Source organism: Coptis chinensis, chromosome 8 (genome assembly GCF_015680905.1).
Source record: "Coptis chinensis isolate HL-2020 chromosome 8, ASM1568090v1, whole genome shotgun sequence".
In the NCBI taxonomy this organism is placed as follows: domain Eukaryota; kingdom Viridiplantae; phylum Streptophyta; class Magnoliopsida; order Ranunculales; family Ranunculaceae; genus Coptis; species Coptis chinensis.
In genome coordinates, this window is record NC_141463.1 from 38,464,496 (window position 1) to 38,484,078 (window position 19,583).

General features: G+C 37.6%; 1 protein-coding gene across 4 annotated transcripts; it reads right to left on the reverse strand.

The window, feature by feature from the left end:
- Window positions 1-945: 945 nt before the first annotated feature.
- On the reverse strand, window positions 946-19,284 carry HESO1 (Nucleotidyltransferase family protein). 4 transcript variants are annotated; one of them, XM_086575429.1, is made up of 9 exons: window positions 19,105-19,284; window positions 18,897-19,035; window positions 11,695-11,859; window positions 8,874-9,052; window positions 8,695-8,790; window positions 5,921-5,990; window positions 5,578-5,708; window positions 1,879-1,986; window positions 946-1,756 (listed from the first exon to the last, which is right to left on the reverse strand). In XM_086575429.1, exons 2-9 carry the CDS (start codon window positions 19,024-19,026, stop codon window positions 1,199-1,201), a joined length of 1,437 nt encoding a protein of 478 aa, XP_086431555.1. In that variant the 5' UTR covers window positions 19,027-19,035; window positions 19,105-19,284; the 3' UTR covers window positions 946-1,198. The 4 variants fall into 4 exon arrangements, with proteins under 4 accessions (XP_086431555.1, XP_086431554.1, XP_086431557.1 ...); XM_086575428.1 differs by having other exon boundaries at window positions 1,876-1,986; window positions 19,105-19,283; XM_086575431.1 differs by lacking the exon at window positions 19,105-19,284 and adding an exon at window positions 12,207-12,272 and having other exon boundaries at window positions 1,876-1,986.
- Window positions 19,285-19,583: the final 299 nt, after the last annotated feature.

Sequence of the window (19,583 nt, forward strand, 5' to 3'; positions counted from 1 at the left end):
AAATAAATAAATATGAGTGAATAAAAAAGTATTAATGTCATTTCATTTTTATTTTTATTTTTATTTTTTTCATGTGTTTTGACTGGTCAAAGGACAGAAAAGTTAGTTTACCGTCAATTTTGAGAGGAAGGGGGAATCCTAATTTCAGTTATTTTAGAGGGTAATCCTAATTGCAACTACTGGTAGGGAGTATGTCAGTATAACCCTAAATTTTATGTCAAGAGATTAGAAACAGTGACTTGTTAACTTAGAAGTTTAGCTCCTCAAAGTGAAGGAGGATTAAACTTAACAAAATCTAATTTAAGGAATTTAACTCTACGTCTCTATAAATACTAAAATACGGCTTTTGGAGCTTAAAGTCAAAACCTTATGGTGAAATTATTACGTCAAGAATCTATGTAGAGCTATTGAAATCACTATAAGTTTACAAGTATGGCAATACCGGTTTTTTTAAGTCTTCAAACACATCGCCTCGAACATCTCTTACCTATTAGAAATTCAGAATATAGAAGAACATTGTAGTCTAATTTTACATAGTTTTAAAATCGGGAGAACCCAACCCTGAAATCATTTCACTGGTACATATTACATAGACTAGAACCAGTGCACAAGTAATCACAAAGCAATGAAGAGCTTATATAGCACACTTTTTCTTTTCAAAGTTCTGTCAGTGCAAAACCTCGTGTTGGCTTCTTTAGTACATAGTCGAGAACTGTGCGAAAATCCTAAAAGCAATTAGTAGCATAGCACACTTTTTTCTTTCTGAATTTTTTTAAGTGCATGGCCTTGTGATATTAGGTCTAATATCGATCTTTGGGTCTAATTTTCAGAGGACAAGCTCCATCTCGAGGAAGCTTTCCTACAAAAAGCCAGTTAGGTTGACATTCATGACGGGCCAAAAATCTTTACCCTAAAGAAGCAGCTTAAGGGCAGTACACTGACAAGCACGGGAAACACATTCCACTCGTTTGATTTCAAGGAAAGGAAATTGAGATGACTAGATGAGTACATGGGATAACATCCACCTGGCTTTTGTAATACAAAGGATTAACATCAGCACCTGTTTGTGTTTCTAATGACACGAAACTTTAGCATATCAGAGTTCAGCAAAACTATTGGAACCCACCCAAACTGCCTGTGGCTAGCTTTTTCCTCTGAAAGTAAAATAAAGCAGATAAAGTATTTCAGCTCACATCTATCATCTCTCAGAGTGCCTTGGCCTCCAGACTTGTTGACCTTGACCATGAACTGCCTGTCCTTGTCTTGGGAGGTAGACATTCGGCAAGGATGGAGATTCCATTTGCCTATTCTCGTAATGATTTTGTATTGGGCGCACTGTACTGTAAGATAGATGCCTTTGTGATGAGACAACAGGTGAAGGATGCAGAGTTGATTGCCAGTTTTGAAATCGATTCTCAATTGGATGCACTGGGCTGCGAAATTGTTGCCGTTGTGAATATACAGGAGAAGAGTAACTATCCAATGGCATGCCCTGGTATTGGCCTCGAACTGGACGTGTTGTACTGGATACATCTGCACGATGTCCAAAACCTCCACTCCGGAAAGTAGAATTCCCTTTATTTGGAGAAAATTGTGATCTGATTTGGGGCCTTACGAGACTGGTAACCAAAAAGCTTTGTTCCTGATTACCTAAGAGCATACAAGAGGTTTCGTTGAATGCTTCAGATATCATAATAAGTTCTTTCTTGCCTACAGCTCTTGCAGCATTTTCAGCTTGTTCAAATGGATCTCCAATCTACACAGCAAAAAATCAGCACGCGGGTTCATGGTGAATAATATCAAGAAATTTAATTTTGTTTTCTATCTACATATATAGATCCAAAAAGAGAGAGAGAGAGAGAGAGAGTATATTACAACCAAAGGGTGTGATTTGGCCATCCAACTCTCTTTGCTCGTTATAGGTTCCCATTGCCCGGTATACGTGCAAATTGCATATTTTGATGCCATTGTGTTGATTCTAGAAAACTGCAAAGCATACAAAATACAAATTAACAAGATGTCATACTCCCTGTTATGGAGATACAAACACAAATTAAGAATAGGGAAATACAAATTAAGACCACCACTAACGCACTAAATTTGATGGAATTACGCATGGCAAGAAAGAATTCAAAGAAACAACATTTCAACCAATAAACCAATAATATTGAATAAGCTAAAAAGCTTGCTTGGAAGCAATCAAAAGACAAACTTGAACAAAAATAATTATTATTTGCTGGTGAACTTTTTTCCACTTACCCTTTTAACTTGTAGATATTACCAGATTTCAAGAAACCATCTTATACATTTTAAGAAGGAAAAGCTAAACAACTACTTCTGAAGAATTTCCTTATAGCGTTTTCTTAGTTAAAATCAAGTAAGAAAAGCACTTCTAAATGGGACAAGTAGAACCACCTACTACTAAAAATAAATATATGGTACATGTCACTATTCTAATTTAGGTATGCGCGAGAATGAGTTTATTTTGATCGTAATCTGGCGCTATCTCATAAACTTTTCAACAAAAATTCAAGCATTCACTTTCAAAGATTCGTACAGATTATAATTCTGTTTATATATCTACAATATCCGTGTAAAACCATGTTACATGGACACTCCATATTTCAAAATATTCTGTGTTGGATACATATCAACACACACGACAGATATTGTATGTGATATACCTCCATTTTTATATTTTGCCGTGTCAGACACTTCGTACGTATCCATGTCAATGTAACTTAGACATAAAATTAAGACCCCTAGACCACCCTATTTTTTTGCAACATTTATTAAAGAAGTAAACATTATAAAGTGTAGAAATTGTTTGAAATAATAAAGTTCCAAAAAAGATGAGGAAAGAACACATGGAAGACCCTACATTAGATCAACTAACACTTGATCCACATACTTAAAAAGTGCCTCGTAAAAGCATAACTAAAATACAACTATCAAACAGTACTCTAAGAATAACATTGGACTGGGCTAAAGACTCCTATTCTGGTCCAAATCCTTGTAAGGGAGCCATGTGAAGAAGTAACCATTTCCTAGTTCCTCCTTTTAAATAGCCAATCCGGTCCGGTCCCACCATGTGTCTAGTGTTTTTGGGGGTTGTTTGGCAAATAATAAGGGGATTCCGATCAATTTATGCATCACTATGCAACTTTAGAAATGTCGTGACATGAGGTGACATGCACCATCCACCATTTCTGGACGAAATTCATACGTTAGTTGTTTTTATGTTGTCAAATTGTCAAATTCTCCATAAGCTTGAACTTGTAGAGTGTGCAAATTCTATGAATACGGAGAGGAGGTACAGGGATAGCTATGTTACATGACACACCATGTTTCAAAAATAATCCGTGTCAGATAAGCATCCACGTGTCCGTGTCGGGAAAACATGGACACATTGTAATTTATCTCAAATTTTCATATTTCACCGTGTTAGACACTTTGTATCCGTGTGACACACGTGTCCGCGCCAATGTAACTTGGGGGGATAGACATAAATATAAGGGTTTTTTAGACTTTGGTCCTATGCATAGTTGGTTTATTAGACTTTGGTCCAGAAAAACTTGAATATTAGACTTTAGTCCTAGTTCTGTTTATTGACTGTCAGACGTATGTAAGAAAATTGACCACGTTGACAAGTTGACAAACAGAACTATGACTAAAGTCTAATATTCAAGTTTTTCTGGACCAAAGTCTAATAAACCAACTATGCGTATGACCAAAGTCTAAAAAACCCTATTATGGGGTGAAATAATCTCAACACTCCCCCTCAGCAGGACACATTGGAAATAAACACACAAGTAGTCACTAGTTTTAATTTTTGTGCAAATGCACGTGGAAAGACTTGCACCCGAGACATCTTATAATCCGAAAACTGAGTTTTTACAAGTCATTTAGATTTTCTTCTCCTTTCTAAGCCATCTTAGGTTTTAGTTGATAAACAATCCTAATTCAAAGCAATCTTTACTTATTCAACTAAGAACTAAGGCTTACTTTTGTGCAACTGTAGATGTAATTTGGAAAGAGAGGAATGCTCGTGGGTTCAGAAACAACCAGAACAATGCAGATTTGATTTTACAAAAGATCAAGAGAGATATGAAAAACTATTTACAGGTAAAGATATCTGAGATTCCTGATTCTCAATTAGCTAGATCTCTATGCCATAGAATTGGTCTGTAAGTTCTTTTCTCAGGTCAAAATACAAGGCCATGCAATTGGTGGCCACCTATTAGTTCAAATATCAAGTTGAATGCAGATGGTGCATTGTCTTCGGATGGTACAGGGTATGGGGGTCTGACAAGGGATTGCAATGGTGAGGTTCTCATGACATATACTGGAAATGAGGGTCTCAAATCTGTGCTGTTTCAGGAGCTCAAGGCTATTGAAACTGGACTGATCAATTGCTTACAAATGGATCATAAATAAGTGGAAGTAAATTCTGATTCACTCAGGGCGGTACAAGTTATAAATAAGATTGAAGCTCCATCGTGGTATTGTGTGGATTTGGTCACATCAATCCAAACTTTGAGTAGGTCTTTTACTTTTGTTTCATTTTCACATGTATATAGGCAGTCAAATAGAGCAACAGATTATTTGGCTAGCCTATGTTTGGTAGAATGTAATTGTCTAAGATTTGTTGGTCCTCTCTTAGAGAAGGGTTTATATGACATTGTAAAGGAGGACGCAGCAGGTATAATCTATGTAAGAACTTGATGGTAATATACAGGTGGGGGTCTGCCAAACCTCAGATTATTTCTAAAAAAAAACTAAGAACTAAGAACTGGCGTAGTGCTTTATGTATTATAAAGATTTGGGCACAATGGTTGAAAATGATGGAATTTTTTTACCATACATTAATAATATACTAATATTGTACATTATAAACTATATTTATGTATATTCGTGGATGAAACTTACATACACATGCAGAAACTCACATAAAACTATAGAATATTTATTTTAATCATATCATACAATTCGATATAATAAAAAAGAAAAATGATATATGACAGGATATATGATTTGATGACTATGGTTCTGATGGTGTGGTGGCATTTGCATTTGTATAGATGGTAGTGAGTACCTAGTATAGACACCCCATGGCATGGGTTTGTGGCGAATTTGTGGAACATAAAAGGAATAACCAATTTTGTTATAGCATTGACTGGAAAGGGGAGCCTTTCCACTCCCCAAAATAAAAATCTTAGTATATACGACATACCTAACAATAAAGTTAGTTTAGGATGACAGTATTCAGTAGCAACATGGCACTTTACATGGAGGTGCATCATGCAACTCTTCAAAACAGGTTGCTTATTGCATACATTAAATAAAAAGACTGTCATCCTTTGTTGTCAAAAGTCAAAACTATGTTTAGAAGATTTTCCTAAAACTATTCCGACTAAAGTTTAGATAGACCAGGCCGCTGCCACTTTGGGGATCCTTATAATGGTAAAATAGTAATTCCTGTGGGGGCATTATACCAATACAACAGACAAATTCAAAGCTTTAAAAAGTGTTACATTACTTAAAGAAAAAGTCCAAATCAACATTATAAGATGTTACCTTATTGAAAAAAGAAATAAAAAGCTCCGAAAGAGTGCTTCTATTTATGTTTCCCATTTTGTTTGTCCTGAACCTTGCTATATTTGTAAGACATATATCCTGGATCTGTCTTTCAGCAGTGACCCTAACACCTACAGAAAAGAGATACACTGTCAAAAAATGTATCACATATAGTGCATGATAAATAAAAGATCATTTCCATATGAAAAGATAATATATATATATATGGACATCTTTCCCAAGGTCGTAATTTGCACGAAAAATGGAGTTCTACAAAGCACCATGGAGGATAAAGAATCTAGAACCCATTCCATGAGCTAATGAAGCTTAAGATTGCATGCACCTGTAAGATCATGAGCGATATTCCCAGCATAGAGTTCCTGAAGTGGAGGTAAAATTGCAGGTTCACAAGTCTGAAGCAAGCAGAAACAGAAGTAGAATATCAATAACAGAATAATAAATGATTGAAGAAGAAACTAAATGGTTACATAAAATTAGACCACTTCTAGCTTAATCACCAAGATACATATACAACCACATAAACATATACAACCACATAAAAACTACGAAGAAAATAAAGAATAGTCAAAAAATAAATGGCTGGTATTCAGAGGCATGCATGAGGTAATTAGGGATGTGGGGGCATAAGAGTCATTTTATATTATATAAAATCCCTGTCTTTCAGTCTTCTACTTCATTTTACTTACCTACAAGAACAATAGGTAAGAAAACAGAAAACTAGCTATACACAAATGGGCAGTCTGCTGTAGTTCGATTGACGCCGCTTAGATCCCTATTACTACAGCCTCGTCAACTCCTCAAGGAGAATCTAGCACACAATCTACTAGAGAAACAATCACCAAAACCTTTTTAGGCATGCATTATTGCTCCTCAAATGCCTCCAACACCAGTGATCTGTAACTTGACTTACCAATTGCTCTTTGGAAAGGTACCCTTAACTGCATGAACTCCCTCTACTAGATCTTTTGCTTTATCCCTGTCTACTATTTCAGCTCTTTCAGAAAAAGGTCTTACTCTTCTGCTGGTGGTGGTATCATTCCGAGCTTCAGAAGTAAAAGTCATCACCATTCACCATCCAGGTTTGTAGGTCTTACTCTTCTGCTGGTGGTGGTATTATTCTGAGCTTTGGAAGTAACAGTTATCACCATCACCATCCAGTTTTATCTATCACAGCTGTCAAACCTGGATGGTGAATGGTGATAACTTTTACTTCCCAAGCTCGGGATGATACTAGTCATACCACCATCAACAGAAGAGTAAGACCTTTTTCTGAACGAGCTGAAATAGTAGACAGATGTGACTAGATACATGGAGTGGGCTCAGTCTACTTGTATGCACATCAATGGTCGAGGGAAGATTGACCATATTAATGGAATTATTAAAGAGGTGGGCGAATGAGTGAGTCCACATAATATATGAAAGGTGGAGAATGTTGATATTGAAATTTCTGTTAAATTTTTTCCCATTGATAGTAGTGTTGATAAAATAACCTAAAACATACTAAAAAATCCTAACAATAAGAATTCCGATTTCAGGCATACATTAACTGGAAACCCTAGATGGAATCACATACATACTGTCTCATTGTTACTTACATTTTAACTAATCAATCACGGAGAAAGTAAAAAGCTAAGCACCTCAGCTGTTACAGGAGACCAACTAAACTCCCCTTGCTGCTTACAACGGACATTGACACGTGACACGGATATGACCAACAAGGACATGCGGATATGGCACTTAACAAAACAGATACGGATACGTGAAGGGCACGTTACATAAAAAAAAAATTATATAATTGAACATTAACATCCTCCACCAAATAAGCATCTAATTTAAAGCATGTCCTTCTCACATTTAAGCAATAAGCAGCAACCTATGTTACATGGACAATCTGTGTCAGATACGTGTCCGACCCATATCGGACACATACTGTATGTGATATATACCTCAATTTTTTATATTTCTCCGTGTTAGAGAGTTCGTATCCGGACACACCTACCTGTGTCAATGTAACTTAGGCAGCAACATAAATTTTCCGACACGTATCTGACACATACTGTATGTGATATATACCTCAATTTTTTATATTTCTCCGTGTCAGAGAGTTCGTATCCGGACACACCTACCTGTGTCAATGTAACGTAGGCAGCAACATAAATTTTCCGAAAGTTCAAGCAACACCCCTAAATAAAAATAAAATAAATAAAATACACACAAATATAGTCAAAATACCAACATCAAAACAATTCGAATACTTCAATTGGAGTAATGGACACATGTAGGACGCATATCAGGGGGTATCGGTATCCGATACATATCGGGCACCAATACTTTGCGTTTGGAGAAGTATCAGTTCTTTAAAAACCACGGATATAGGTAGGCAATCAACAACCTTAGATTGCAATTTAATGTTTAACTTTCTGAAAATCGTAAACTCTATTTCGAAAAGAAGAACATAATTAAAATCTCAGGAAGAAAACCACATGAATCGAGGCTACACTTGACGATTTGGAAATGTACAAACTAGAGTCACTGTGAACCTGAAAACAACCACAAACTATTTAGTTCTAGTCTATTCCAGTCTTGCGGTAAATAGGCCCTATGAGGGATATACAAGTATACAACTACTCAAAACTCAGGATTCTGTCGAATTGCATAGAATCTTCATACAGTATGTGGGTCCACCTAAAAACAAGCATTGATGGATGCTAAGAAATGATTACATCAAATGGTCTCAGTAAAGATCAATATTTTTGTTTGGGATGGTCATGAACAGAGCATGCAAAAAATTGTGTTAGAGTATGTTATTCTATAATCAATCAAGAGTTAGCTGTTGCTAAAACACTATGTTACATCGAGACGCCATATTTCAAAAATAATGTGTCGGATACGTATCCACTTGTCTGTGTCAAACGCCACTAGGACACATATTGTATGTGATATACCTCAACTTTTTATATTTCACCGTGTCAGACACGAACACACGTATCCATGTCAATGTGACTTAGCTAAAACATAAGAATGAGTTATGCACAGAAATAGTCCTCGCATCCCAAGTATGTGCGAAATGTAAACGAGCAAATGATTATACGTCACCTGAAAATGAAAAATAACAAGCAGAGAAAGGGAATATGAATTCAAAGTTCCGGTCTTTGGACTGTTTATATCTTGTGATTTGGCCCATTCCTTGACCTGCATGCAAGAATCAAATATAAGAGAAACATAGTGATGATCAAAAGTCTAGCACCAAGTACCGATATCATACTAAAACGTACCAGTAAAACCATATCGCGGAACCGCTCATCTATCTGGGTGATCCACAAAAGGAACTTGGATTTAACTTGGCCCACAAGATTACTGATAGATATATCGCAAGAGATACTCTGGTAGTTGCTCTCAAAGATGAGAAGAGGAACTCTCGCATGCGGAATAAATTGTGTGCTACGAACTACACCTGAAACAAATATCCTTAGATTAAGCAAAGCAAAATGCAAATCAGAATGTTCACTAAAAATGAGAAAAGATACATTTTAGACTGTCTGATAGTATTAGTTCCAAACAAAATATAACTAAATGTTGTATTCAATCAATCAAAAAAAGGTAAATGCTGTTGTATTCAATATCATTATAACTTCTGCAGTTGGATGATGCACTCAACATAACCAAATGCAGTAGTAAAACTGTACTGTCCCACCTTTCTGTTGATCTTAATGTCGGTGGTTTAAATTATTCATGCACACACTGTTAAGTGTAAAAATTAGTCAATTTGACATGTGACAACTCATTGAACAAGGCTGTGGACATGTTATTCAGTTTGTTTAAAAATCATGTTTGCTGAACAAACATACTAGAAACTGAGTGAACTATTAGTGATACAGGAAAATCAGGAAGTAAGGCTTGGTGAAAGATATCTGATATCTTAGACTATAAATGAATGAAAAGTTGCAGGTTTAATTTTAGGGAGAAATGAAAGCAGAAAAGGAATTTAAAATACTTGAATAGCTCTGGCATGCAAGAAGTCAAAAGCAGTAGGACATGTCTTGTTTGCATATTAAATTGAGAGAGAACGAGAGGAAGAAAAATGGTTTAATTGTTAATTGTCACAGAGTGTAAATCACTAAAATGGTTACCCTTCATTTTGACGTGTTACAGATTTTCCCGTAATCGTGGTAAACAACGTAAAACTCGACACAGTGCAATAGTCCTTTCTCACTCATATCAAACATGGACAAACACGATGAGCGATTTTTATCCCATGAATTTTCCACAAATCAAACCCAGCCTTGGTATCAAAGCGACCTCATGCCCAAGGTTTGAACAACAGGAGAGACGATAAAGAGCTAGACTAAAAGCCTTTGTATTATGTATGAACACGGTGTTAAATCATTGAATACTACTAGGAGAGTGGAGCCGCCAAAGAGTGTTAAGTCATTGAAAGCTGTACCATCAAGTCAGCGTGGCCAAATGCTAGGATCCTGGTTTAAGTAATTAGCTCTCTACTCCTTGACAACTCAAGCTTTTTCAGGAGTATTAGCTTCGGCACATATGCCTAAATAGTTTCGAATGCAAAGCCAATAAGGCAATAATATCTTGTACTATGCCATCAACAACAAGAGCTCATAATCTAGAGGCAGCACAAATGAACGGAGCACATCAAATGGTGGTGAAGCTTGAACAACAATGAAAATAAGAGTGGGCTTTGTTGGAAACAGGTTATACCTTCACCATAGAAAATAGCAAGAAGAGAGAATAAAGATATTTTGAACAAAATTTCCTTTTAGAGTTTCGATCACCGACTGCCAGAGTTGTCAATGCCTTTAATCACCCAAATGCATTAACACCCAAGGTTGAACCCTAAGGCTCTGATACAGCCATACGATGTTAAACTCTAAGAATAATTATAATGAAGCAAGTTAAATTTACATTTTTCTCTATAAATAGGAGGGGTAACTCGTCCACCATCTTAGATGTTCAACATGAGACTAATTGCAGTACCCATAAAATATAAAAACTAACCTCTATTACTCTAAAATTACTTGTTTTCTAACAAAGCGATGTATTAGTTTGAACTATTTAATTTGGTTAGTACATATTTGGGCATCTAATATAAATCTGACATTGTGGTGTGTGTATTTGCGAATGTGTTTGCTCCTTGATAGACCTGTAGTCCTTCTGATGTGTTATTGTCCTTGTGCCGCTCTCCAGCATCTCGGGATTTTGGATTAAAGTGATTCTCAACATACCATCAGAACAGTTAATCCTAAGAGGACATGTGGATTCAAGTGTCCACTCCACCCCTGATGAGGGAATTCTGTTGTAATGGTTGATCACTAGGGTGTTGTAGTGTGTGTTTTTGACTATTTTCAGGCGAATGTTCCTCACACCAGTGTCCCTTTCATATGCATTGACGCTCCCTGTCAATGCTAGATTTTTCAGGGAATTATAAGTGGCCCAATCATAACTGCCACAAGAAGTGGTCTTGTACACTAAATATAGTTAATACTTGTGTCATGTATATTTTATCCATTTTGTAAATCTAAAGTTTTAATAAAGCAGCATGAGAAAGAGAAGAATAAAAGGATATAACTATACAACAGAGGTGAGAAAAACTCTCACCAACAAACAAAGAAAAGATCAAACCTATGTGCAGTATGCTAGTCTTAAGATTCTACTCAAGCTGAACACAAAGTCGTATTAGAAACTGACAACTGCCAAGTCGACCGATAGATCCCCATAATAGTGTAAATAAGAGAGATCTTAAAAGACGGTATGTTATTTATCCATCCTTTCATTTTTTTATCGGTGCAGTAACAGAGTAATAATGCATCTTTCGCATTATGTATGATAAAAGGGAAAGAGTTTTTGCATGAGTACAAATGTTTATGACTAAAGCAATACCTAATAGACAACTTGTACCTATATGTGAAATATGTATATGATGTTAAATGTAGACAAAGAATGATGGCACAGTCGATATCTTTTCTGACCAGATCAAACATTCAAATCAAACAAATATGCCCTAAAGGAAATACAGAACCAAGAAAGGAAAGTTAAAAAAATGGCACTGAAATACATTAATGATGTTACGCACTCTACCTCTCCTTTGCAAAGCCCTGAGTATATCCCTAAGCAACCTCTGTTTTCGTTTCTTCCCCGTGGGTGAAACTAAAGAACCACTTGGTAACTCAATGGATATATCCAGATCACCCCATCTTGAGTATAAATTAGAAACAAAAGAGCCAAATGGTTCAACAGTCGCACCTGTTTGCACAATTACAGTTAGAACACGCATAAAGTACCACAGAAGAAATAGAACCCACTGCCCCAAGTTTTTTTCATCTGTACTAGATAGAATTATAGAAAAAACCCAAGGGATTACGACATGATATAATAGACATTGAAGTATCATTTTGACTGAGCATTCTCTTTAAACAATAATAATACAACAATTTTGAGTATGACAATGAAAATAATAAGCTTTTCCATCATGTCTATGTTATCCGGTTGTCCTTCCCACTCCTAGAGTGGAAGGTCCTAATCATGAATGAGCACCTAAAGCCAACATCCCAAGAGAGAACTTCATTATCCTGCCCCATGTTCTCCTTTACCATTGACATCTTCCTTCATATGGCTGTACAATCTTCTTTTAATGATCGATCTCTATACCAAACATCCTACCAAAACAAAAACGTCATCATTGTATATTCTAACATGTTAGAATATATAAATATATTCTATAGGATACAGCTGCATTATATGGATATATTTTATAGGATACAGCTAGAATATATTATTATATTCTACAGGATATTCTATTATTCTACTTTCCAGTTTTTTGTAATTTCTGAATCTAAAAGCTTAATATAAAATGTGTTGCTCTCACATAGAGTGCAACACAACCTTCTTTGCAATTCTTCTTGGTATCGGAGCCAACCCTGATCTGGTTAACCACTACCACCATTGTGGCTGCTACCGCCATCTTCTTCCACCTACCAATCTCCATATTAATGAGATCTATTAATCTTTTTTTTTTTCCTTTCTCTACTTTTTCCTAAAATCTTTCCAATGTTTAAGTTTTGAGATGTGATAAATATAATCCATTGATTGTGTAAAGCCGTGTGATCTAGTTATTCTTTTGTTTGTGAGATGACTGAACCAAACAATAATGAAACTTCTAGAGGGGCTGGTTTGGGGAGCATTGATGGTTTGTCTTCCCAATCCAATGAAAATCCTATGATGCAGATTACCACGGCTAAGCTAAATGGATTAAATTATGTGGTGTGGTCACAGTCTGCCAAAATGTATATGGGTGGGCAAGGAAAAATTGGCTACCTAACCGGTGCTACAAAAGAACCGAAGGAGACTGATGCTAATTATCCCAAATGGTTTGATGATGATTCGATTGTTCATACCTGGTTGGTTAACTCTATGCAGCCACAAATCTCAGCAGGGTATTTATTTACACAGACAGCTAAGGGGATTTGGGAATCCTTAAAGCATACATATTCTCAGCGTCAGAATAATGCACATATCTTTCAGCTGGACTAGGAAATTATGCCTTTTAAGCAGGGAAATCTGACTTTGGGCGAGTACTTTGCGCAATTGCGATCAGTTTGGGAAGAACAGACTTATTATGATACATATATTGAGTGGCCTGCTGGGGTTACATCAAAGGGTCAATCTGCAGCAGAGATCTATGCAAAATTGGTGGAGAAACAATGGGTATTTAAGTTTCTGGGTGGCCTTAATCCTGATTTTGAATATGCTTGTGTTCAATTACTTGACAGGGAGCCATTCCTGACTCTTGAGGAGGCTTATGCATACTGTCTTTCTAATCTTAGTCGCCGAGCACCCGCACCTCCTGTAGTTATGACTGATACTATGGCCATGGTTGCCAAATATACAACAGCACCACCTTAGTCTTCTAGACCACCTTTGTTGCCTCTTCCTGCCTGACTGCCCATTTTCTGCTCATCCTAGGAAGCAGTGTAATCATTATCACAGGTGGGGCCACTTGAAGAGGGACTGTTGGGAACTTAATGGTCATTCTGGACAGACATCAATAGGTCGCCAACAACTTGGTCATACTACCCCTCCTTCTGCACATATGGCATCTGGTCAACCCATGTCTGGGGAAGCCACTCTTACTGAGGAGGAACTTCATAAGTTTCGACAATTTTTTGCACAGGTTCATGGGAGTTCCTCCACCCCGACATCCACTTTTGCACAATCAGGTAGCGTGCCAATAACGTTACTGCATCTCCATCTAAACCATGGATCACCGACTCTGGTGCATCTGAGAATATGACTGGTATGTCCTCATTTTTCCGGTCATACACTATAGATTTGGGTCAGAAGAAAGTACACCTAGTGAATGGGTTTTTTAACTCTATTGCTGGGAAAGGACATGTTCCAGTTACATCCTCTCTCACATTGACATATGTTCTACATATTCCTCAATTAGCCACTAATTTAGTCTCACATTGACATATGTTCTACATATTCCTCAATTAGCCACTAATTTAGTCTCTGTTAGTAGCGTAACTCATGCCTTAAACTGCAGTGTGACCTTTTACCCTTCTTACTGTGTTTTTTAGGATTTGGTGTTGCAGAGGGCAGTGGGCGTGAAGAGAATGGCCTCTACTTATTAGATTTAAATGCAGCTCCAACAATTCCGTGTGCCTTACATTCTCAGTCTCAATCCCATCTTTCTAATAAAATGCATGTGATGCAGTGCCATCTTCGTCTTGGTCATGTTTCTTTTTCTTATTTGCTCGTGCTATCTGTATTGGCATGAATGTCCCTTCCACTTATTGGCCAGATGCAGTCCAAACTGCTGTGTATCTAATCAATAGGACACCATCTCGGGTTCTTGGGTTTAAGACCTCTTTCTCTATCTTATATCATAATCAATCACCTTTCCTTTTACCTCCTCAAGTGTTTGGGAGCACCTGTTTTGTATAGGTCTTAGGTCAAGCTCGCTCTAAGCTTGATCCACGTGCACTGAAGTGTGTGTTTGTGGGTTATTCTCATACTCATAAAGGTTACTATTGTTATCATCCCCCTAGTCGTCGTCGGTACATTTCTCGTGATGTAACCTTCTTTGAGCATATTCCTTATTTTACAGGTCCTACTCAGCCTCAGGGGGAGTGGTTTCCTTATGCTCTTGGTTTGAGTATTCCAGAGTTGCCTAAGTCGTTGGTTGACCCCATCCCTCTTTCTACCGTCTCTAATGATTCTCCTTTACATGTAGATTCTTGCAGATCAGATATCCCACCTCCTCTTTTAAAGGTATATTCTCGCAAATTACGTGCTACACCTCCTTTGCCCAAATGCCAATCTTCCTTTGCTCCGCCAAAGCCATCCAAGCCTACATCATCCAGTTTGCCCGAGTCTTCATGTACAAATCCAGCAGTTATTAATGACCACCCTATTGCTCCACGTAAGGCGAAACGGTCATTCACTCATACTTCAGGTACCAATCCAGTGGTTATTGATGATCACCCCATTGCTGAACGCAAGGCGAAACGTACTTGTACCATCGGTTGTCACCTGCATATCAATCTTTTCTAGCTTCACTGAATTCTGTATCTTTACCTAAAACAGTTGCAGATGCACTTGGTCAACCACATTGGAAGGCTGTCATGATTGAAGAACTGAATGCTATTGAAAAGAATGACACTTGGGGGCTTGTTCCTCTTCCTCCTAGGCGTCGTGCAATAGACTCTATGTGGCTTTTTAATGCAAAAGAGAACCTTGATGGCACAATTAGTCGATATAAGGCTAGATTCGTCGCCAAGGGTTATGCACAGACTCGTGGCATTGATTATCTGGAAACCTTTGCCCCTGTTGCAAAGATGAACACTATACGTGTGCTTCTCTCCCTTGCTGCTACTAAGGGATGGCCCTTGTTCCAGCTTGATGTTAAAAATGCATTCCTCAATGGTAACTTGCGGGAAGAGGTATACATGACTCCACCACCTGGTTTTCGTTCCTCTGCACATCCTGAGCTTGTTTGTCGCCTTGAGAAAATCTTTATATGGGTTGAAACCGTCACCTCGTGCTTGGGCTGATTGGTTTCGTACAGTTATGGTTTCTTATGGGTTTAACCAAAGTGTAGCTGACCACACTTTGTTTGTTCGCCACTCTGTTAGTGGGACTGTTGCACTCATTGTCTATGTGGATGATATCGTCATAACTGGGGATGATGCAGCTGGAATTGCTTCTCTCAAGAAGTATCTTGCATCTAAATTTGAGATCAAGGACCTTGGGCAGTTACGTTACTTCCTGGGTATTGAAGTTGCCCGTTCCAATTCTGGTATATTCATTTCGCAGCGCAAGTATATTATGGATTTGCTATCTGCTTCCAGTCAGCTAGGGTGTTGCCCTGTAGACACACCTATTGAGCAAAATCATCGTTTGGCTGATTCTGAGGGAGAGTCTGTTGATGATGTTGGTCAATATCAAAGGCTTGTGGGAAGTTACTCTAGCTCTCTCATACCCAACCTGATATTGCTTATGCAGTTTGTGTCTTGAGCCAGTCGTGTCCCTCATCTCCATGCTGTTATTTGAGTACTTCGCTATCTCAAAGGATGTCCTGGCCATGGGTTATTGTTTTCAAATCACGGCCACTTGAGAGTTGAGTCATGGATTGATGCTGATTTTGCTGGTTCAGTTTCTGATTGACGCTCTACTTCAGGTTACTGCACTATGGTTGGCGGTAATCTAGTGACTTGGTGTAGCAAGAAACAATCAGTTGTTTCTAGATCTAGTGCAGAGGCCGAGTGTCGAGCTATGGCTCATGGAGTATGTGAGTTGATTTGGCTGCGTATTCTTCTTAGCGATCTACGGGTTCTGGTGTCTTTACCGATGTCATTGTACTGTGACAACAAATCAGCAATAAGCATTGCTGCTAATCCAGTCCAACATGATCGTACTACGCATATTGAGATTGATCGACATTTCATCCGTGAGAAACTTCTGAATAAAGAAATATGCACACCATATGTACCTACGTCTCAACAGACTGTTGATGTTCTTACGAAGGCGGTTTCTGGGCAAGATATTTTCTGGTGTACGATCCAAGCTGGGCATGTCTGATATACATGGCCCTGCTTGAGGGGGAGTGTTACAATATATGAATATATTTTATAGGATACAGCTGCATTATATGGATATATTTTATAGGATACAGCTAGAATATATCATTATATTATACAGGATGTTCTGTTATTCTACTTTCCAGTTTTTTGTAATTAATTAATCTAAAAGCTTAATATAAAATGTGTTGCTCTCACATAGAGTGCAACACAACCTTCTTTGCAATTCTTCTTGTTCATTATGTTCATGAAGAAGCCTTCCTTGTCTTTCATTATTCCCCTCCATATGGCACAAACATAAGGAGAAACAAACGGGTTCTTGAACCATCCCACCCTTCCAACCCATGTTTGGCTTTGACGAGATCTTTCTAAATCCCTCCTTCCTCATTAGCTATCTCCAGATCCACTTGCAAAACAAGGAAAAGTTATCTATGAGCTTCCAAACGCACAATCCCTCTCTCTTTTGGCATACACACCTCATGACAAGATATTAAGTGATATCTTCTCCTTTCACCGATGGAAACATGGAACCCATAGGACGGCCCTCATGATCATTTCAAGGGTGTTAGTAAAACTCATTGAATAGGGAAAAGATGACTAGATAGTGGGCTCCTAATGAGTATGATTCTTCATCTTCTCTTTTTGATTGGTAAACTGTGTCTACACATATACACTCGTAATATCAATATTATAATAAGAATCGAGAGGAACTATGAAAACAACAGAATTACAAGGAGAATACAGATAAATAAATAGAGAACTCGAAGCTTTGATCATGCTTGTCCGAGCAAGGATTCCATCTGAATATAAAGTCCTCAAACAGTGTGGCTCTCCACTCTCAAAATTGACATAAAAAAAAAAAAAAAAAAATCTTTGATCAATATAACCTCTTCCATAGACACCACTCAACAATCAAATGTCTCCTATTCCTCACCGGCCACAAACACTACACATGATAGCAAAGGGTAGAATGTTTGACATACAACACCCTTTAAGAGGATGGACCATTAAAACCCAAGATGCCAACAAATCTTTCACTGACCAAGGAACAACCCAATACACTCCAAATTGACTCTCGATCTCCCATGAGAAGGGACAATTGATGAGAGTGTGACTAACTGACTCGCAATCAGCCATACACAAAGGGCAGAAATTTACAATTATTTTTGTTCTCCTAATCAATTTATCTATAATCGAAATCTTATTCCAAGTTGCAAGGCATTTTTGTTGACCCAATATAAGAAAGTAATGCTACCTTGACGGTTAACGGGGATATTAGAGGTTAGGGAAGAAATAAAAGGATTTGGTTGAGAACTCTCATCCTTGCCTATAGCCCAAATCCAAAAGTCTCTTTCCATCCTTATAGCTGAAATCGCCTCCAACCTCTATATGAGGGCGGCAAACTCAATGTCGCAATTCGACAAGGAAACATAAATGTCCAAGTCCCAACCAAGATTACCAATATTTAACTGCGTGAAGTTGCAGAAAGGTCAACTTTTAATAATTGAGATGGCAGAGTCAAGAGCAACAAGTCTTTCTGCTAACCATTTATCCTCTCCCAAAATCTAATCTAGCCCTGTCTCCTAGACCATACCTGATCTCTCTCAAAAACCCCTAGATACCTCTCTGGATACCCTTCCACCCCAGAAGGGTATGAACTATGACCACTGTATCCTCCTAGGTTAGTCTCAGCAAATCTAGATTTGACACTCGCCACCACAACCTGTCACGCTCCTCTCCAAACCTTCAGAGCCATTTGACCATTAAGGCCATATTGAACTCTTGGATCCTCCCCAAATCCCCATCTCTCTTGGACAAGCACACTCATCCAACTAACTAGGGCATACAGAAAGTTCTCATCAGAATCGTCCCCCAAAAGTCCCTAATAGTCCTCGCTATCCTTGCAACCACGCTATGAGGGCACCATAAAAAGGGACATAAAGTAAACTAGCAGGCTAGAGAAAGAGCTCTTAATCAAAATAACTCTTGCCCCTCTCGATAAATAGCAACATTGCCACCTTTCCAACTTCCGACAAAGGTTCTTAATCTGTCCATGCAGTAAAAAAAATAAAAATATGATGTATGTTGGTGTTTATTGCTTAATCTGTTAGAGTTAGACATTCTTGATAATTAAATGATTAAAACGTTTGATATCATCCATTTACATGTAATCTTAAAGTAAAACATATAATATATTACCTCTCAAACTTTCGACAGATGCCACAGCAGCTCTAAAGTCATTAATGACATAATAGCGTGACTGTACATCTTCTTCAAATGGTTTAATCACAGACAAAATCTCCTTAAGAAGAAGCTCCAATGCACTCATCTCCCAAACCTGTGTAACCATAATAATAAGCTTAGTTCATATACCAATAATAATAAATAAATAAATTGACGAGTGTACCTCTAAATCGACGTTGATAAAAAAAAATCGACGGTTTTTAAAAATTTGGGTTACTTTGCTTAGTGATCAAGTATTTTATTTCTTTTTCTATTACTTTTTAAGAATTGGGACAATTATTATTAGTGTGGGGACGCGGGAAAAAGGAAAGAAAGAGAGAGAGTGAGACTGCAGTCAATGATTCCAATCTCACCTTTAGATATACTGTACAGCTTTGTATATAGTATAATATACTGTACATCTGTACTACTAGTGTGACGTTTTCGTTGACTTCACGGCATTGAAAGTTAAATGCCGGCACACTGTCGAAATATTGCCAATGTTTCACAAATTGGAATTTTGGCGTTTAGCACTATTTGTTTTCGCCTCTACGTAGTCACGATATAATGATATAAAGCCGTTAAAATTGGTTTTTGGAACTAATCGGTCAAATCCGTTATATGGATGTATATATTTGACACTTTCAAAATATATAATAATAT